Consider the following 19,626-nt stretch of genomic DNA (forward strand, 5'->3'; position numbering starts at 1 on the left):
GTGTCTTAAGATGTGAGACCTTTTTAGTGTTATGATTTCTTCTATAACTTTCCTGGCTCCATTTTTCATGTTTAATGCTAACATATCTGGGTCCTGGGGCCTAACTTTTCCCTCCCATTGCCTCACACTTTGCTGTGGAGCCTTTGCCAGCCCCAGTCTGTTGTTCTAAATGCTCAAATGCTGTTTTTGAGCATTTAGGCCCCTCTTCACTACCCATTAGTTATGAGTCTTTTTCATTCTTTCTAGAAGGTAGCATTTAAGTAAGCCCTGGTCTAGATGAGGAAGAAGAGTTCGAGGTTTCTATTTGGAGCTCTTTGTTGAGCTTTGTGCCCTGTGCATGCTTGTTTCCTTCTGTTTGACTTTTCTTGCCCGTGGTGACTTTCCATGTTTGCCCTATCACCCACTTTCACCTTAGATCTTTTCAGCCCTCCCAGTGCCTGACTTTGTTATCTAGATGCCCTGCCCACTGTGCCCTTTTGCCTACTTGGGGAGTTGCCTGAGCTAGAGGTGGACCATAAAGCTACAGGATATGTGTATTACCCATGGGCTGAGAAAGCCCTCCCATCCACCTCAGGCAGAGCTGGCTGGCTGCCAAAATGTCCGGACTCATTCCTTACATGGTCTAATGCTTTGTCATTTTACTTCTTGTGATCACAGAATCTTCTTTTCAGCTCCCTCCAAAGCCAATAAGGTTGGGAAAGAGTCTGCTCCTTGAAGATTAAGTGTGAGGTTTTAATGGATTAGATTATCTAAAACAGGAGCAGCCTTCCTGAGGCTGGGGCACTCTGAGTTCCTGTCCAGCCTGTGCAGGCCACCTGTGCCACAAGTGAGTCTTTAGGTCAGTATGTGTGATGGAAAGGGGCTAAGTATTTGTGGGGAGTGTCTTCAGAACTCTAGTATACATTTAGCATACTGTTTTGTTATGGCCTCTGGAGGCTTGTGTGTCTTAAAATGGCCTTCCCCATGTGAAACATTTTTAGTGTTATTATGATTTCTAGTATACAGCCCAAAAGCACCTACAGTTTCCAAAGACTTTTCAGGAGAAGGGCTCAAATATAAAGGGTGTCCCGAAGGCAAGGCCACAGGGGAATGACAGTGTTCTACTGGGGAATGTGTCACTGGAACCAGCCCCGGAAATAGGGAGGAATTTATCACTTCGCTAGGAGAGCAGGAGCAGAAAGGAACAGAGCAGGAGGCAATGTGGGCAGGCTTGGGGCTGGAAGCTGGTTTGTTGGGATGTAAGTGGGCATGGGGTGAGTCAGCTTTTAGAAAGCTGAGTTTCGAACATATGGAGTGGCTCATTTTATCTGTGTGGAAGTTAGACCAGCAAAGCTTAATCCTTGCCATGACGAAGATGAGTTGAGTCCTCCAGGGGCTATTGTTGGAATGCGCTTGCTGTGTCAGAATGACATTTACCAAAAGGGAGCCAGGAGAAACAAGAGCCAGGTTCCAGTGGACAGTCAAAGGAGCAAGTCTGAGTGATGGACAGCTCTATATCTGACATGGCTTGTTTTTCCTACTTAGTATCCCCACTAAATACTGAACCAAGCTGGTCTAATCAACTGCTTGCCAGGGACCTTCCCAGTGTAACTCCCGATGCTGTTTCCTATAAAAGTGTGACTCCTAAGGCTGTGTGTCCCTGTATGGGTGTGACTCCTAAGGCTGTGTGTCCCTGTATGGGTGTGATTCCTAAGGCTGTGTGTCCCTGTATGGGTATGACTACCAATGCTCTGGTCTTGTATGTTCGCTCCTACCTACACATGGATATTAAGTGCTTGGAAGGCAGGTATTGTAATTGAGAAGTGAACTTTGGATTTTACCAAATTAGTAAATTATTTAAATTTATGGAACTTAACACTGAACCTAGGAATTCGTACATGCTAGGCAAGAACTCTGTCATGGAACTATATCCCCAGAAGCCCCAGAAGTTATTAAAACTTAGTTGCAGTTTTCTATGGACTCAGACAAGCTAACCTGAGTGATAGTATCTTTTCACCAGTATGTACCTGGTGTGTTCAACAAGTGAGAAGAAGGTACACTGGCATTGAGGAGGCTAAGTAGATAGGGGAACTGTCAGCAGAAACTGGTGAGTCAGGAGAAACAGGAAGTGCTTTATCTGAGGCATGACCACAGGGTGGTCAAGCAGGCATTAGAAAAATCTAGAAGGAAAGCCTGTCAAGTATATTGATATTTATAACTTCCTGTAGGAGAGAGTGGTGGAGAATGGATGTGAGGGAAGAGTCAGGAGAGCATCATGGGAGTAACCAGGGGAGAGTAGAAAGACTCTGGAATGATCAGGGAGAAAATGGGGAGAGCATTGAGGTGTTCCAGCCAGGCATGCTCAGCCATAGCTTCTTTCAATAGCAGGACTATGGTAACTACAAATTACAACATAGGATTGAACTCAACCAGAGTTAAGGAGAAGACAAGATGGCTCCAGAGAAGGTAGAGGAGAGCTACACAGGGTTATTTTAGGGGTTACTCTTCAGGGATAGTTTTGAAGAATCAGTTTTGCTTTCCAGGAACTGGTTCAGAAGTCTGTGGACATACAACACCATTGACCAGTAGGGACACTGCACTCAAGAGTTCAAGAACACACGTTTTTCTTTTCCTACATTTCTTTATAGTATTTTAACTATAACACTTACCCCACAGTGGGAACTGAACTTATTCTACCACTGAGCAAGTCCTCCTGGCCAACAAAATAAACCACTGAATTTATTTTGAGAGAAGATCTTGCTAAATTACCCAGGCTGGCCTGGAACTTGCTAGGAAGTTAGCCTAGGAAGGCCTTCAACTAATGAACCTCTGGCCTTGTCTCAAGGAACTGGGATTATAGACCTGTGCCATGAGGTCTAGCTAATATCAGTATTTTTTAGGGCTAGGGAAATGACTCAGCACAGAAGACCACTTATTGCTCTTGCAGAAGAGGGTTTAGTTCCCAGTACCCACCGGGTGGCTCACAAACATCTATAGCTCCAGTTCCAGGGGATCTGCCTCCTCTTCTGGCCTCAGTGAGTACTGTATCCATGTGGTACACTGGCATGCATGCACACAAAATACCCATAAACACAAAATAAAAATAACTGTTTTCTTTTTTCTCATCTTTTGAGCTAGGATTTCTCTGTATAGCCCTGACTGTCCTTGAACTTGCTCTGTAGACTAGGCAGAGACATGAAGTAGGGAGACTTACAGGGTCCTGTTAGGGTTCAGGTCATGCTGCTTACCAACCAGATGACGTGGGAGATGATTGTTGACTTAGTTTTCATCGGGAGGCTGTTTCCCATCTCATTATGTTATGAAAGAGGATGTGGGAGGATGCATGTTCGTCACTACTCAGGGCTGGCACAGGGGAGTTCTCAGTGCATGAACACTGTTCTTAGATCTTCAGCTGTGCTGGTAGTGGCCAGTTACTGTATTGGTGCAAAAGACATTGTTTTGGACAGACCAAGGTTTTAGTTTGTCAGCTTTGATGGACTACAGGTGGATGTCAGGGTGTCCCACCTTTTGGCACTGTGATGACATTGTTACTGCAAATGTGTGGGCTGTGGCTATAAATATCCTAGGACTCTGGGGCAGGCTGGCTGTGCCTAGAAGGCAGAAGTCAGTGCAAGTGTTTCTATGTTCTGCTTACTCCTATATTTTGCTCTTTACCCTGAGGAGTAATGCATCATTACTCAAGATCCTTAGCATTCCAAACCAGGTCATTACAGAGTTCTGAAATGTCTTGCCTAATTTCCAATCCCAGACTACACTTGATTTTCCTCATTCAGGGTCTGTCTGGATCTACTGACCTGTCCATCCAGTTCCTCTCCATTCTTGTTTATGATAATAAAGACCCTGAACATGGCTTGGGTGTTAAGATGTGACAGCAGAGGCTGAGTAATGGGCTTTGTTCTTAGGTGTGACACAGTGAGACTCACTCTGCTGACACAATGACCAACTCTTCTTCTTCCTCCATTTTGTTGTTTTTTGTTTGTTTGGACAATAAATTCTTAATGAATTGATTACATTGAAAGTCAAACAAAAACAAAGGCATTTATTGAAGCAGATATATATAACCAACTCCTGTCCTGATGTTACCTCCCTTCTCCCTGTGTTGCAGGGCTCCTGGGGTCCCTACTTTAATACCATAGATTAGTGAAAAGAGTAACAAACATTATGAGATATCAAGAGTGTGTCAAGTGCCATTTAAGTGCTTCTGGGGAGTTGTAATAGGACATAAGATTTAGGGGAGTGCTAGCTAGATCCTGTTCTTTGATTGCCTGACATAATTTTTAGAATTTTTTTTTGAAGTCAGGGTTTCTCTTTGTAGCTTTGCCTATCCTGGAACTTGCTTTGTAGACAAGGCTGGCCTCGAACTCAGAGATCCACTTGCCTCTGCCTCCCGAGTGCTGGGATTAAAGATGTGCGCCACCACCACCCAGCCAATTTTAGAAATTTTAAGTCACCAGATTGGGAAAGGGCAGAAGAGCTGAGGACATTAGGGTCTCAGAGCAGGTGTATAGAACAGCCAGTGGTTGGAATACCCTTAAGTCTAGTGCCCCTTCATTCCATGATTGTGCCCTTCCAAGCAGCAACTCACATATACATCCCCAGAGCCACACACCACCCACTTACTATTTCCCTGTTTACTTGCATTATCAGGGATCAAACCCGAGACTTAATGCATCGTAGACAAACACACTGCGCCAAGCTTCATCCCTGGCTCTACCGTTTTCTCCTTAAATCAGTATCTTTTTACTTAAATTTATTTTTAAAATTAAGATATGTCCCTAGAATAATTTGAAAGTATCTTAAGAGCCAGGGAATGGTTCGGTGGGTAAAGGTAGTTACTGCCACACCTGATTACCTGAACTTGAGCCCCTGAACACACACAGTAGAAGGAGAAAGCTGACTTTTGCAAGTTGTTCTCCATGTGTGTGTTGTAGCATGCCCCTGTGCACACAGACACATACACACACCCTCACAAAATAAATAATGGGAACTGACTAGCTAAACTTGCAGGACTTCCCAGGAGCAGAGATACATTTAACTTGCCATCCTCAGATCTGCTCTCTGGTCTTGACAGGACTTAATTGGCAGAGATAAGTTTCTTAGGGAGTACTGGTGTCCTCCAAAGCTGTGTGCTCCTAAAGCTTGATTTAATGTTCTCCTTCTCCTAATCCACTGGGTATATGGAGACATAGTCTGGGAAGTTCCAGGCAATACCTTTATGTGGTTTTCTGATTGTTGGTAGTTGGTAATTCCTTGTTCTCAAGGTTTTGGTTTTTCTGTCCGCCACACCCCAGGAACATCTGTTAATTAGCTCCAGCAGGGTAGGGGAGCTACCTCCCAGAGGAAGCTAGGAGACCCCTGTAGGTGAAGGATATTGCAGAGAAGGGAAGAAGTGTCTGCTCTTTGTCTAAATCACGGTTCTTAACTTTCCTAATGCTGTGACCCTTTAATACAGTTCCTCTTATTGTGGTGACCTCCAACCATAAATTATATTCGTTGCTACTTCATAACTTAATTTTGCTATTTCCTTGTCAGGGAGAGTGTGTGGGTTCTCTGGGGAAGCCCAAACCTTGTTAAATTGATCCTGCTACACAAGGGTTCCTTCTGCTCCAAAGATGGACCCTGGTAGAACTTCACTTGAAAATGTGATATCCACAGCAGACACAGGAAGAAAAAGTTTTTTTCTCTTTATATTTGCCTACCATCTCCAGTCTCAGTGATGTACATGACCTCCGGCATAAAATGTTCTAAGTCCTAGAGCGATAGGACGCTGAGTTACTAACTTTCCAGCTCTGGAGTCTGAATAACAGTGGCTCGTGGCACTTTGTAAGGATGCTCTGTGATATGAAAGAACCATCTTGTATACATCAGCTCACATGAGATGTACAACCCACAGCCTGCAGATTTTTTTTTTTTTTCCAAGACAGAGTTTCTCTCTGTAGCCCTAGCTGTCCTGGACTTGATTTGTACACCAGGCTGGCCTCAAACTCACAGAGATCTGCCTGCCTCTGCCTCCCAAGTGCTGGGATTAAAAGCCAGCCTGCAGATTTATACACATCTATTCTTTGAATTCTGCCAGCCATGTCTCCCAGCCCCTGCAGTGTTGGACTGGAACCCAGGGCCCTATGTGTGCTAGGGTTCTATCCCTGGGCTACACACCTTTCCCCAGCCCTTGTATCTTGAATCTAATAGGGAACCCCTCCAGGGAGCGTTGTGATTACTTAACTTTCAAGGGAAAACTTCAGTGTCTCGTAGCATTGTAGGGAATGATTTCTCCTTCCCTAAAACATGTTACACAGTATCAATCCCACCTTGTAACTTTGCTTTTCTTTAGTCTGCTTGTACTTTGTGTGTGCCTTGTGCTATTCCAGAACATACGTGTTTATTCTTGCTCTGAAGGAAGTGTACTTCTAGAAGAGAAGCAGGCCAGTAATTGGGGCATGCTGGGAAAACTGCTTCCAGTGACTAAGTGGCTGGGAGGACAGTTGCACAAGCAGGCTAGCCTTCTGCCCTCACTGCCTCACTGCACTCATCTGTAAGATCTGTAACTCCTCTTTCATTTGGTTTTATATATATATATATATATTTTTTTTAAATTTAGTATTAATTTTATGTAAATGGGTGTTTTGCCTTCATGTATGTTTGTGTGAAAGTCCTGATGCCTGAGGAAGGTAGAAGAGGACACCAGATCTTCTGGAACTGGAGTTACAGATGGTTGTGAGCCACACTGTGGGTAGTGAGAGCTCCACCCAGGTCCTCCTCAAGAGCAGCAAAGTGCTCCTAACCACTGAGCCATCTCTTCAACTCCTCCAAGCCAACCTGGGCTACATAGTGAGACCTGTCTCAGTCAATCAATCAGTGGAAATAGAATATTGCAAATCTATAGAAAACTTGAAGGAATAATACATTATAATTAACATTTTGCATATATTACTTTTTCTCTCCTGAACTTTTAAAAGTGAGTAGTAGATACCAGTCTGTACACCCCCCCCCCCCCCGAGCTTGAGCAGGCTTCTCCTAGGCATGATAGCCTGCATTGTCCACAGCTACAGTTTTGTCGTATAGTAGCGCTGTGCATACTACTTCTGTCTGATACCCAGGGCTACTCAGATTTCTCCAGTCATCCTGGCAGCATACTCTGTAGTTTTGATTTTCACTTCTTGAAACCCAGTGCCTTCGGCTGCTTGCCAGGTCACATCTAGCTGCCAGCCTGTCTTATTTTCAGGTACCTGTCTCCTGACCCCTCCTTCAGGATGCTCTCCCTTTCTGATTCTTTTTTCCCCTGGGATGGTTTCAATACTGCTGCCCTCTCTTCAGCCTCTGCAGGTGTCAGCAAACCTCAAGGAACAGGATGGATCTTGATGTGGTTAACATGTTTGTGATTGCGGGTGGGACACTGGCCATTCCAATCCTGGCATTCGTCGCTTCTTTTCTCCTGTGGCCTTCAGCGCTAATAAGAATCTATTACTGGTAAGTCAGCTGTATAATTGAGGTTTTTAATGTATCGCAATATTGTCTTCCCCACTTTGTTCTGGGGAAGACCTTTGTTGCTTATCATCTTGTCATGAAATATTTTAAACAAAGAAAAGACATACATCTTTTGAAATCTTTTAAGTTTTTTTAAGACAGTTATTTTTATGTTTATGGGTGTTTTGCCTGTGTGCATGTCTATGCACCATGTGTAGGTCTAGTACCCTCAGAGGCCAGAAAAGTGTGTCAGGCACCCTCAGATTAGAGTTATGGACAGTTGTAAGCTGCCATGGTCATAATCCTCTGAATCAGCAGTGAATGCTTTTAGCCAGTGATCCATCTCTCCAGCCCCTCTTTTGAATTTGGAATGTGAACTGGCACCTGCTTCAAAGCAGGTAGACTGCTTCAAGTTTTTGATACCATGTTGGCCCTCAGGGCCACTCAGACTCCAAGGCTCCACACAAGGCTCTGCTCTCCTAGCCACCAGTACAGTGATGTCACTGAGACATGAATCAGAAGCATGGGAACATTCAGTGGCAAGTGTGCATATGGCACAGATTTTTTTTTTTTTTTAATTTACTCTAGAACTGTTTGGGGTTTTAGTGTTTTGTCTGACTTTTGAGATGGGCTTTCAATAAGTAGTGGTGGCAAGCTCAGAGTTCTACTTAGAACAGTTTGTACTTAGAACAGGCTGGCCTCAAACTCACAGAGATCTGCCTGCCTCTGCTTTGGAAGAGCTGGGATTGAAGCCATGCCCTACCACCGTCATTTGATTTTGGTGTTTTGAGATGAGATCTTGTGTAGCCCAGGCTTGCCTCAAATGTACTATCTTTCACCTCCCAGATCCTGGGATTACAGGGATGTCCCAGCACATCCAGACTTGCTCTAGAATTGTTTTTTTTCCCAAGATTTATTTACTTTATGTATATAAGTGCTCTATGTGCATGTACACCTGCATGCACATCAGAGCATCAGGTCACATTATAAATAGTTGTGAGCCACCATGTAGTTGCATGAAATTTAACTCAGGACCTCGGGAAGAGCAGACAGTACTCTTAACCACTGAGCCATTTCTCCATCCCATTCTAGAATGAGGTGAAAGACAAATAAAATTTCCAAATATCTATCATTCTTACCATCTTTACTTCTGCCCTGTCTGTCCTTTTCTTCTGTATTTTCTTTAGCATTAAGACTTTAAATCTATGTTTTGGCTATTTTAAATTTTTTATTTATTATTATTGGAGGCTTGCATGCCACAGCTCATGTGTGGAAGTCAGAGGACAGTTTGTGGAATTGTGTGTTCTACCCTTATTGTGTTGAGACGGTGTCTCATTGTAGACTCAGCTGGTCTAGAACTCCTGGCATGGCCGAGCCTGATTTTGAACTCCAAAATTCACACCAAGCAAATAAGTGATCCTCCTGCCTTAGCCTTCCCGGTTCTGGGGTTACAGGCTTGTCCCACTGTTGCACCAAGTTTTGTGTGCACTGTCTTGAGTGTCAGTACTTGTTCTGTTATGATAGAATGATATTTCATTGTTCCTGCTAAGTTTTAATAGGGTTTGCATCTCTCAAACCCCTGTTGAAGATTCAATCCCAATGGAACAGTGTTAAAAGGACCTGAAAGAGGGCACTAGGTCATTTAGAGAGATTAATGCTGTACTGTTGAGATTGGACACATTACTACGTGGGAGGTGGTTGCTATACAAGTCAGACAGAACTCAGGATCTTCCTGATTCTCTTGCTCAAGTGCTGGGGTTATAGGGATGAGCCACCATGCCTGGATTTTAAACCCATTTGTTTACAAAGTGATACAGGGCTGGAGAAATGGCTCAGCCGTTAAAGGCAAGACTCACAACCAAAAATAAAAAGCTTTATGAGTATCTCTAATGTAACATGGAAAGCTTGCCCTAAAAGGTAACTAATGTAAAAGAATGAAAGTAGAGGTAAACACTTACTAAATTCTAGCCCAGCTATTGTTGCCTAGCAGAGGATTGAACACAGGGCCTGTGCACACAGCAGGGCCTCTAGCACTGACCTCTATTCCTCGATCTTAAAAGGTTGGCATTTGAAAGGAAAGTGCTGTGCTTCGTTGATCTTTTTCCATACCACTGTCCATTTATGAAATAAAGTTGACCTGTTTTGCTTCATGATGAAATGAGTACTTAAATAGACCAGGTTCCTCTCCATACTGTACATAAGCCTCAGGAGATTCATCTGAGCCTTGGGCAGTTAGAAGGAACCTTTGCACATGGAGACGAGTGCCAGGATGCTGATGCCCTCTATCTGCCCTCCTTTCTGGCTCCTTTTGTTTCACTGGCTCGCGGAATTTTCCACTGGCTGCTCAGGCTCCAAGCCTTGGAAAGCAGCAAATAGAATAAAATGGTTTGTGATCTTTCATTCTTTCTGCCTTTTCTTTGTGGAGGGGGCTGTCACACCTCCAGAAGTTCACTCAGGACCCATCTCTGCACTGACAAATCAGACGTCTAGTTGCCTAAATGCCACTGTCCTTGCGGCATCCATTGCCAGAACTCCTGGCTGGTCCTGAACATGGAGAGGTTAGAGCCATGTCTCCCCTCAAGACCCTGCCAAGGACTGTGCTTCTTCACACACAGAAGTCATCACTGTTGAACATGAACTTGAACCAGAGGATGCAGTTTGCAGATACGGACTGTAGATATGGCTGCTATGCTGATGCCTGATTCCACCCACTCTGGGTGAGAACCAGCCTCAGTACCGTGGTAGTCTTACCAACCGCAAATTCTCTAGACTCTCAAAGAGCACATTATCAGAATCAGGGTATGAGAGTAGTTTTAACATCATTTTTTTTTTCTAAAGAGGAAAAAGACCTTCTTAGCAAATATTTTTATGGTTTTGCCAAGTTTTAGTTGACATAAAATTCATCATATTAAAGTGTGCAGTTGAATGATTTTATTGTATTTATAGTATTGTACTGTCGTGACTACTATGTCATTCTAGATCTTTTCTATTTCCTCAAAGTTCACACCAAGTGAATGTGTGATCCTCCTGCCTCAGCCTTCCCAATGCTGGGATTACAGGCTTATCTCACCATTGCTCCAAGTTTCATGTACACCGTCTTAGGTGTTAGTACTTGTTCTGTTATTTATGGAGGAATGATATTTCGTTGTTCTTGCTAGGTTTTAATAGGGTTTGCATCTCTCAAACCCCTGTTGAAGATTCAGTCCCAATGGAAGAGTGTTAAAAGGACCTGAAAGAGGGTACTAGGTCATTTAGAGAGAGTAATGCTATATTGGTGAGATTGGACACATTACTACATGGGAGTTGGTTGCTGTAAGTCAAGACAGAACCTCATTTTTTGTTTTATCAGTGTGTGACCACTTGTCCTTTGGCTTTTTCTCACGAGTTGAAGTAGCAGGAAACCTTGACCAAAAGCCAAGCACAAGTCACACCATGGCTCAGACTTCCCAGCATCTAGAGCAGTGGTTCTCAGCCTTCCTAATGCTGCAGCCCTTTAATACAGGTCCTCATGCTGTGGTGACCCCCAACTGTAACATTATTTTCCTTGCTACTTCCTAACTGTACTTTTGCTTCCGTTCTGACTTGTAACTTGTAACCTGATATGCAGGCTCTCTGATATGTGACCCCTTTGAAGGGCTGTGACCCACAGGTAGAGAGCCACTGCTCTAGAACCATTACCTGAACAAACGTCTTCCCTTTATAAATGACCCAGGCTTTAGGTTTGTTGTTGCTGTTGCTGCTGTTTTGTTTTTTGTGATAGAAACAAAAAACAAGGCTAGTATAATCATACATGTTGGACATCCATTCAACTGCTGATGAACACTTGGGTTGTTTCATAATAATGCTGCAGAGCAAACAGTTCATTTTAATGAGCAAGTGATACCACCAGCAGTCAGCGACCCCACTGAGCGGAGCATTTAGTCCTCTGTTGGTGGTCAGCATGACTGAATGATATCTTAAAGCCTGACTCTGCCAGTCACCCAGCTCTGAGGGGTTTCCAGCAACAGACATACTGTTCCTTATTGTGTGAACTCAGATTCACAGGCCAAAAAGAAGACTCAGCTAGTCGAAGAGGATGAAAATTCTGGAGTACTTTTCAGATCATGCCAGATGGCATGGTGACATGAGGGATTGAGATTTTAGTAACAGCACCGCGATTCTGTCCCAGAGAGCTGTCAGAAGCCCTGCTATCGGCCTCCTCTGCTGCACTGAAAAGCACAGCCTGTTTCCTCCTAATCTTCTCACTGCAAGTGGCATTTACACAGTGCTCTCACAGGCTTTCCCATGCGTCACTTACATCCCTCAACACACTGCTTTAAAGCCCTTTCTTACCTGCCAGTAGACTTGCAAACCTGGCTGAGGACTCAGGTGACTTCAATATTGTCACACAAACAGAAACAACAGGTGCTAGCAGTAGCCCTGCAGCACACCAATCCCTATCGCCCTGCTGTCTGGGCAGAAGGGCTTGAAGTCACCGGACATTCTGACTCCCTCTAGGATCTGCCCAGCTCCCCAAGGACCAGAGACTGGTGTCCCCTGTAGGCCATAGCTAGTCTTCTCAGCAGCTTCTTCTAAGTGATCCTGGAGCTTCGCCAGCCCACCTTGACAGTGTTGTGGTCCACTGTGGCTCCTACAGAAGTGCCAAATGTTTCCTCAGGAATCATCAGAATGCATGCTGTGGCCATGCTGTGAGATGGGCCTTGTCATTGGTGTGTTTCTGGTTTTCACTTCAGAGTGGAAATAACAAGACTGGTCTCACCATGGAAAAGACTGAGATTGTCTAAGTTTCCTAAAGAAACTTGTTTATGAAATTGTGGAAAGCAACCATAGCAAATCATTTGGTTATATAAATATAAAAAAAGAATAAGAATTAAAAATAAAGATGTAAGCTGGTGGTGGTACACACCTTTAATCCCAGCACTTGGGAGACAGAGGCAGGTGGATCTTTATAAGTTTGAGGCCAACCTGGTCTACAGAGTGAGTTGCAGGACAGTCAAGGCTACACAGAAAAACCCTGTCTTGAAAAACCAAAAAAAAGGAAAAAGATATAAATTCTGTTTGCCAATGACAGGACTGTGTACATAGGAAGTCTGGAAGAATCTATAGATAATTGGAATTAATAGGTCTAGGTGGGAAGATGGTTCGGTTGGTATAGTGCTTGCCACACAAAAATAAGGATCTGAGTTCGGATCTCCAGCACCCATGAAAAAAATCTGGGTAAGCCCAGTGTCGGGGAAGCAGAGATGGGAGGATCCCTAGGGTTGTTGGCCATTATTCTAGCAAAATCTGTGAGAGTCAAATTCAATGAAAGATACCCTGTCTCTTGAAAATTAAGGGGGAAAAACAATTGAGAAAGACACCTGGTGTCAACCTCATCTTCTCAAGCACATACACATATGTGTATGCACCTACATACATGCACACGTATACACAAACACCAGATGTGAATTTAGATAAGTTGCTGAATACAAGCTCAATAACTGGAGCTGGAGAGATGGCTTGGCAGTTATGAAACTTGTTGCAAAAGACCTGGGTTCAGTTTCCAGCACCCACATAATGGCTCACAACCATCCTTAGGCCCAGTCCCAGGTGATCTAACAGACACATACATGGTACACATGCATGCAAACAAAATATTCATATACACAAGTAAATAAGTGAATCTTAAAAAAAATCAATAACCAAAAATCTAGTAGCATTCCCATAATCAAATGAAATAATCAAATGAAAATTAAAAAAGTTAACTGTTACTACTTACTCTAATGTCAATAACTCTTAAATACCTAATAATAAATCTAAAGAATAGCATGGAGCTAAGGAGATGGCTCAGTGGGTAAAAATGCTTCCACACAAGCCTGACGAACTGAGTTGGGTCGCTGGAAACCAGGATGGAAGAAGAGAACTCACTCCCAAAAGTTATTCAATGACCTTCTTATTCTCTTTATAGCATGTGCATACCCAAATAACAATAATAAATTAAAATTTTAAATACTTTTAAATATTTACTTATTATGTATACAGTGTTCTGCCTGCATGTATACCTGCACACCAGAAGAGGGCACCAGATCTCATTATAGATGGTTGTGAGCCACCATGTGGTTGCTGGGAATTGACCTCAGGACCTTTGGAAGAGCAACCAGTCCTCTTAACCTATGAGCCCTATCTCCAGCCCTAAAAGTTTAAATATTAAAGGTGATACTCCCTTTTAAAAAAGAACACAAAAGGGCTCTACATAGAAAACTAAACAGTATCCATGAGAGATAGTTGATGATATCTAAATTAAAGGAAGGATATACTGTATTTGTAGGTTGAAAGATTTTTTTTTCTTGCAGAGCTGTTATATTTTTATACAGTGTCCCCTAAATTAAGTGGCTAACCATCTTAAATCCGAATAGGTTTTTTTGTTGGTATTTGATAAGCAGTGTGTTGGTTAGTTTTTAGTCAACTTGAAGGGTCATCTGTGAAGAGGAAACTTCAATTGAGAAAATGTCTCCATTTAATTGGCATTGTCTTGATTAATGATTGACGAGGGAAGGTTCATCCCACTGTGTGTGGTTTCCCTACCCCCTGCCCTGGGCAGGTGGTCCTGGGTTATATAAAAAGCACACTGAGCAAGCCAGTAAGCAGCAGTTCTCCATGGCTGCTGCTTTAGTTCCTGCCTTGAGTTCCTGTCTTGGCTTCCCGTGGTGGACTGTGACCTAGGCTATGTAAGCCAAATAAACCCATTCCTCCCCACGTTGCTTTTGGTGGTGGGTCTCTACCACAATAATAGAAAGAGAATTTGGGCAGGTAAGAATCTTTCATTAATTTAGAAATGTTTAATTTTTATGTGATCCTTCATGTTGGATGGAAATAGTATTAGCCTGATTTTACAGATAAGACTAATGAAGCTCTAGATTAGAACTGACCTCTTTCATGAGGGGCAGAGTGAGCTGAAATGAAGGCATTTTATCTAGAATTTTAATTTCATATGTCTGAGTATTTATCCGCATGCATGTATATTATCACATGTCTGCATGATGCCCATGGAGGACAGAAGAGGGAGTCAGTTACCCTGGAACTGGAGTTATGAGTTGCCATGTGGGTGCTGGAAATTGAACCTGCATCCTTTGCAAGAGCAGTCCTTTTACCTGATCCTTCTCTCCAGTCCATCTGAGCAAATTCTTAACAAAGAAAAGGGCCAACTAAGCAAGGCAGTCTTGGAGAATGAATCTAGATGATTTATATTTCAAGCTTTCAAGACTAATTATGAAGTTACAAAAGTCAAGTCAGTGTGAGACTGTAACAGAGGACAAAACAAAAACCAGTGGACCAGAGGTACCCAAAAGTAGATTTACAACTATATGGAAAATTCACTGTGTTAACAAGAGATCCAGATTGGGGAAAATTGTAATTTTTTTGGCTCTTTTGGTAGACAGAATTATTATTAAGTTCTGCTCCTCAAAGATGCCCTCCCCTTTCTGAAAGACCGGTGACCATGACAGAGTATTCATCTCATGGTCATGCTAAGTTACAGTCTCGGTGTATGTTGTATGCAGCTGATTTTAAGGCAGGAACACCATCCACAGGGTTGATCTAATGACCTCAGCCCTTACAAGCAGAGAGATGCAGATCTTCAGCGTGACTCGGTGCTTTATTTGAATCAGAGGGGCCATCCAGGAAGGAGCAGAGAGGTAGGCTAGAGGAGTCAGAGAGTTCTCAGCTGACAGCCAGCAAGGACCCAAGGACTTCAGTCCTACACCCCCAAGGAACTGAGTTCTGCCAACAAGCTGAATGGAGGCCACCTGCCCGAGGCATTGATGTCAACACTGTGACATGCTTAGCCAAGCTTACTTTTCACCAGCACAGGGGATCTAATGAAGGGGGCTTTTAAACTCCTCTGCATTTGCATATTGTTTCATAGAAATAGAAAAATAAGCACAACCCTTTTGCAAGTTCATGCTCTGCCTCAAAATCAAAGCCTGGCAGATTGTAGGTTTATGTAAGTGTTCAACAAATCTTTCTTTAAAAAACATGGAAATGTGTTTTCTTGACATTGAGGTAGGCAGAAACATGGTATTAAAACTTCTAGCTATGTGGATTGTTCAGTTTAATTGTATCATCTTCAGTGAAGAAGTATTGTTAACCATAAAGACCAGACTGGCATGTAGCTCAACCTGAGTGTGCCCAGCATGCACTGGACACTGGGTTCAATCCTTAAGTGTATTTTCTCCCAAAGGAAGACTTATTTCAGCAGTAAAAATGAAAACCAAGCGGTGGCAGTGTGAATTTGCAGTTCGTAAAGACCTTGCAGCTAGCATATATAAGGAATTCCTCCAGTAAGTCTAAAGAAAGAGCATATAACCTAAAAAAAACAGACAGACAACTCAGACACTTTACAAAGACAGTATCAAATAACCCATCAAGATAAAATGCAACCATATTCGAGTTCACTGGTCATAGGGACACTTAAAACCACAATGAATCTGTGTACTTGGGAGGCTAAGCAAAGGGCACTTAAGGTCAAGTATTCAAATCTGAACTGAAAACAAACACAATGAGATACTATTACCTACCTATCGGAAAGGCTAACATTAAAAACAAACAAGCAAACAAACAACAACAAAAACCAGGGGTAGGAGAGGTGGCACAGCAGTTAAGAGCCCTTGCTGCTCTTCCTGAGAACTAAGGTTCAATTTCTAGCACCCACATGGTGGCTTACACCATCTGCGACTCCAGTTCCAGAGAATCTGACCCCATTTTCTGGCCGCTAAGAGCACTGAGCATGCTTGTGGTACACATAGATGCAGACAAAACATCCATACATACAAAAAATAAATATACCTCAAAAATAAAACCAACCCAATTGCTTGGTAGTGGTGACACATGCCTTTAATCCTTTAATTAGGAGGCAGAGGCAGACAGATCTCTGAGTTCGAGGACAGCATGGTCACAGAGTGTATTCCAGGACAGCCAGGGCTATGCAGAGAAACCCTATCTCAAAAACCAAACAAACAAAAACAAAACAAAACAAATAATAATAATAATAAAAACAACCAAAACCCCAGCCTGACTAGCAATTCTAAGTGTTGGCAAAAACAGAGCTATCCCCAACTAATGATTATGAACTGGGTGTCTAAAACAATAGAACTTTACTTACACTGTCTCATGGTTCTGGAGGTTAGAAACGTGGGACAGGGGTGTTAGCAGGGTTAGTTCTCTTTAATGGTTGAGGGAGAATCACTTCTCACCTCTTCTGAGTTTCTGGTGAATGCTGCCATTCCTTGGGGTATAACTGGTATGCTGGTCCCAACCCCTGTGTTCTCACATTCTTCTCTACGTGTTTTCCAGTGCTGGGGAAGGAACCCGGGGCCATGCACATGGGAGGAAATATCTTACCACCGAGTTGCATCTCCAGCCCTTCTGTTTGTGTTTCTGTGACCTACTTTTTTTTTCAAGACTTTCTTTTTTGTTAAGATTTCTTATCTCACTGGGGCAAATTATTCTTGGAAGTATAATTAATAGGCCAATTTTAAAACTCCTGATAGCTAATGCCAGATTGCTCCCTAGAAAGGTAGGACATTAGAACTGGTCTAAAAGAAAAAAAAAAAAAAAAAAAAGGAAAAATCCTATTTTTCAGTTTTAAAGTCTACGTATACAGAAGCTGTAAGGGAACCAGACTGTCAGGGCTTGAGGATTGGCTCAGCAGTAAAGAGCACTGGCTTCTCTTCCAGATTTCTAGCACCTACATGGATGCTCATAACTATATGTAACTCCAGTTCTCAAGGGCTTCAGTGCCCTCTGCTAGCCTAAATGGGTACCAGACATACATATACACAGGCAAAACACTCATACACAGAAATTCTTTTTTAAAAAATTAGAATTTTTTCTGAGTGTTGTGGCTTACACTTTTAATCCCAGCACTTGGGAGGCAGAGGCAGAAACAACTCTGTGAATTCAAGACCAGCCTGGTCTATATAGTGAGTTCTAGGACAGCCAGGGCTACATAGACCCTATCTGTAAATAAATAAGTAAATATAAAATTTTAAATAACAGAATTTCTTCTGTGCTGGCAGTGAGGGTAGACCAGTACCAAAGTACTCCTAGGAAAGACTTATCTCATAGCTTGGATAACTTAAATTATAGCTAAATGTATGCATGCATTATTCCTGGCTTTTGTTTCATCATTTCTGTAAATTGCATATGGCCAGGTAGAGAGGCTGGGAATTTTTCTCTTCCCAGTTCTGGCCAAAACTAAATGAATCAATTTCTTCCTTCCTTCCTTCCTTCCTTCCTTCCTTCCTTCCTTCCTTCCTTCCTTCCTTTCTTTCTTTCTTTCTTTCTTTTCTCCCTCCCTCCCTCCCTTCCTTTCTCTTTTTCTTTCCTTTCTTTCTTTCCTCTCTCTCTCTCTCTTTTACTGGTTCCTGCTTCCTGAGATTTTTGTTTGTTTGTGTTTGTTTTAGAACGGCTAGCAAGGGACCTAAGAGTCCTGTGGTATAAAAGGATGTATTTTATTGCCTGTTTATATGTTTAATTATTAGTGAACTTTACCATGTTTTCTATGTGCATTTAACATTAATATCTCTTCTGTCCTGAGTTATTCTTTCATTTATTTTGCCTAGTAACTGAATTACATTTTTAGCATGGTTTATATTAGTTTGTATGCTTTTTGTATATTAAGGATATCAGTCCTGGCTGAGGGTATAGCTCAGCTGTAGAGTGCTTACTTAGCATGTGTTGGGCTCTGGGTTTGTCTCTTGAGAGGTGAGGTTGATAACAATCTGTGGTTATCATATTTGTTACAAATATTGCCTCTAATTTTTCCTTTAATCCTAGAAGATGACATTTGGAAAGAGATAATTTTTTTAAAATATAATGCTAACCATTATTTATTGAATATTACCATGTTCTGTGGTAATTTTTGTGTTGATTGGGGCTGGAGAGATTTCTCAGTGGTTAAGAGTCCTTCCTGCTTTCCAGAAGACTGGAGCTGAGTTCCCAGCAGCCATCTCAGACAGTTCACAGAGGCCTGTTACTGCAGCTCCAAGGAATCCAGTGCCCTCTTCTGGTTTTGAAAGTACTACACACACATGCACATACACATATTCAGACATGAATGCATGCACACACATAATAATTTTTAAAAACCTTTTTGTGTTTATTATTATATTTAACCTTGGTGGAATGCAATGTTTTCCTTTTACTGTCAATGAAAAAATATACGTTTAAGGTCACATAGTCAATAGCTGGGCTGTGACTGAACATATAAACTCATATAGTAAGGAGCCAGTACTTGGAGTACTGAAATATGCCTGCTTTTTCCGATGAAAGCCTTAGGCTAGCCAAGTTTATTATTTTTAGTGTTCTGAGCAGGCAGTGCAGTAATTGCAAAAGGATCAAAAGAAATAATGCAGTGTTAACTCTCCCTGCCGACTCTGTTCCCTTTCCTACCTCTCACTTCTGCATTTCCAGTCCAGGTATTTGACAGTGCCTTGTGTACACACCCATGCTTTTTTCTGTAGATACAAGTAAACATGAATATATAGCCATTTTTTTCATGAATATGTGGTCACTTCTCTTCCCCCTTATGCCATACAAGATAGTAATACATTTCGATTAACTTGCTCTTGCAAGACTTGGCTGCCTCTGTAGTGTAAAGTCTATTACAGAGAAAATATCTGGATGATTTAATTATCTTTCATCTCTGAAGAGATTTTTCATGCTGAGAGTTCAATTTGTTTCAATGGTAATTTCATATTGAAATGGACTTGAGGCCAAATCACAGCCTTGCCAAGGCTTACGTAACCAACAGAAGCTGAGCCTTCAACTGCTGCTGTTTGTGGAACAAAGCCAGAGGACAAGCCAGTCAGTGTAGGTCTTGAGTAGTGAGTTAGTTCTTGAGCCTTGAGAACTATCTAACAAACAGTTGTTGTGTACAGTGTACTGTTTTTGTTGTTGATGTTGTTTTTGTTTTTCATTCAGGTGCTAGGGTTCTTTTTTCACTATTAATTCTTTCTTTTTTTTTTATTACCGTATATTAATTGTACAGCATAATGAGTCTCATGATGACATTTCGACGCATTTGTGTAATGTATATTGATCCTGTTGCTCTGCTGTCTAGGACATCATCACCCATACACACACACACACACACACACACACACACACACACACACACACACA

The 19,626-nt window shown here is 42.3% G+C and overlaps 1 protein-coding gene across 3 annotated transcripts in view; it reads left to right on the top strand.

Annotated features, from left to right (window-relative positions):
• Abhd6 (abhydrolase domain containing 6, acylglycerol lipase) overlaps positions 1 to 19,626 on the top strand; it is a 48,250-nt gene that overhangs the window by 10,320 nt on the left and 18,304 nt on the right. For 2 of the 3 annotated variants that reach the window (XM_055599039.1, XM_055599038.1), the window contains exon 2: positions 7,315 to 7,467. The exons of the other annotated variant lie outside the window; for it this stretch is intronic. In XM_055599039.1, coding sequence (XP_055455014.1) covers positions 7,349 to 7,467 — 119 coding nt within the window. In that variant the 5' untranslated portion in view covers positions 7,315 to 7,348. The remainder of the gene's footprint in view (positions 1 to 7,314; positions 7,468 to 19,626) is intronic. 3 annotated transcript variants of the gene reach the window in all.

The sequence above is a fragment of the Psammomys obesus genome, unplaced genomic scaffold (genome assembly GCF_907164565.1).
Source record: "Psammomys obesus unplaced genomic scaffold, mPsaObe1.curated_primary_1811, whole genome shotgun sequence".
Classification (NCBI taxonomy): domain Eukaryota; kingdom Metazoa; phylum Chordata; class Mammalia; order Rodentia; family Muridae; genus Psammomys; species Psammomys obesus.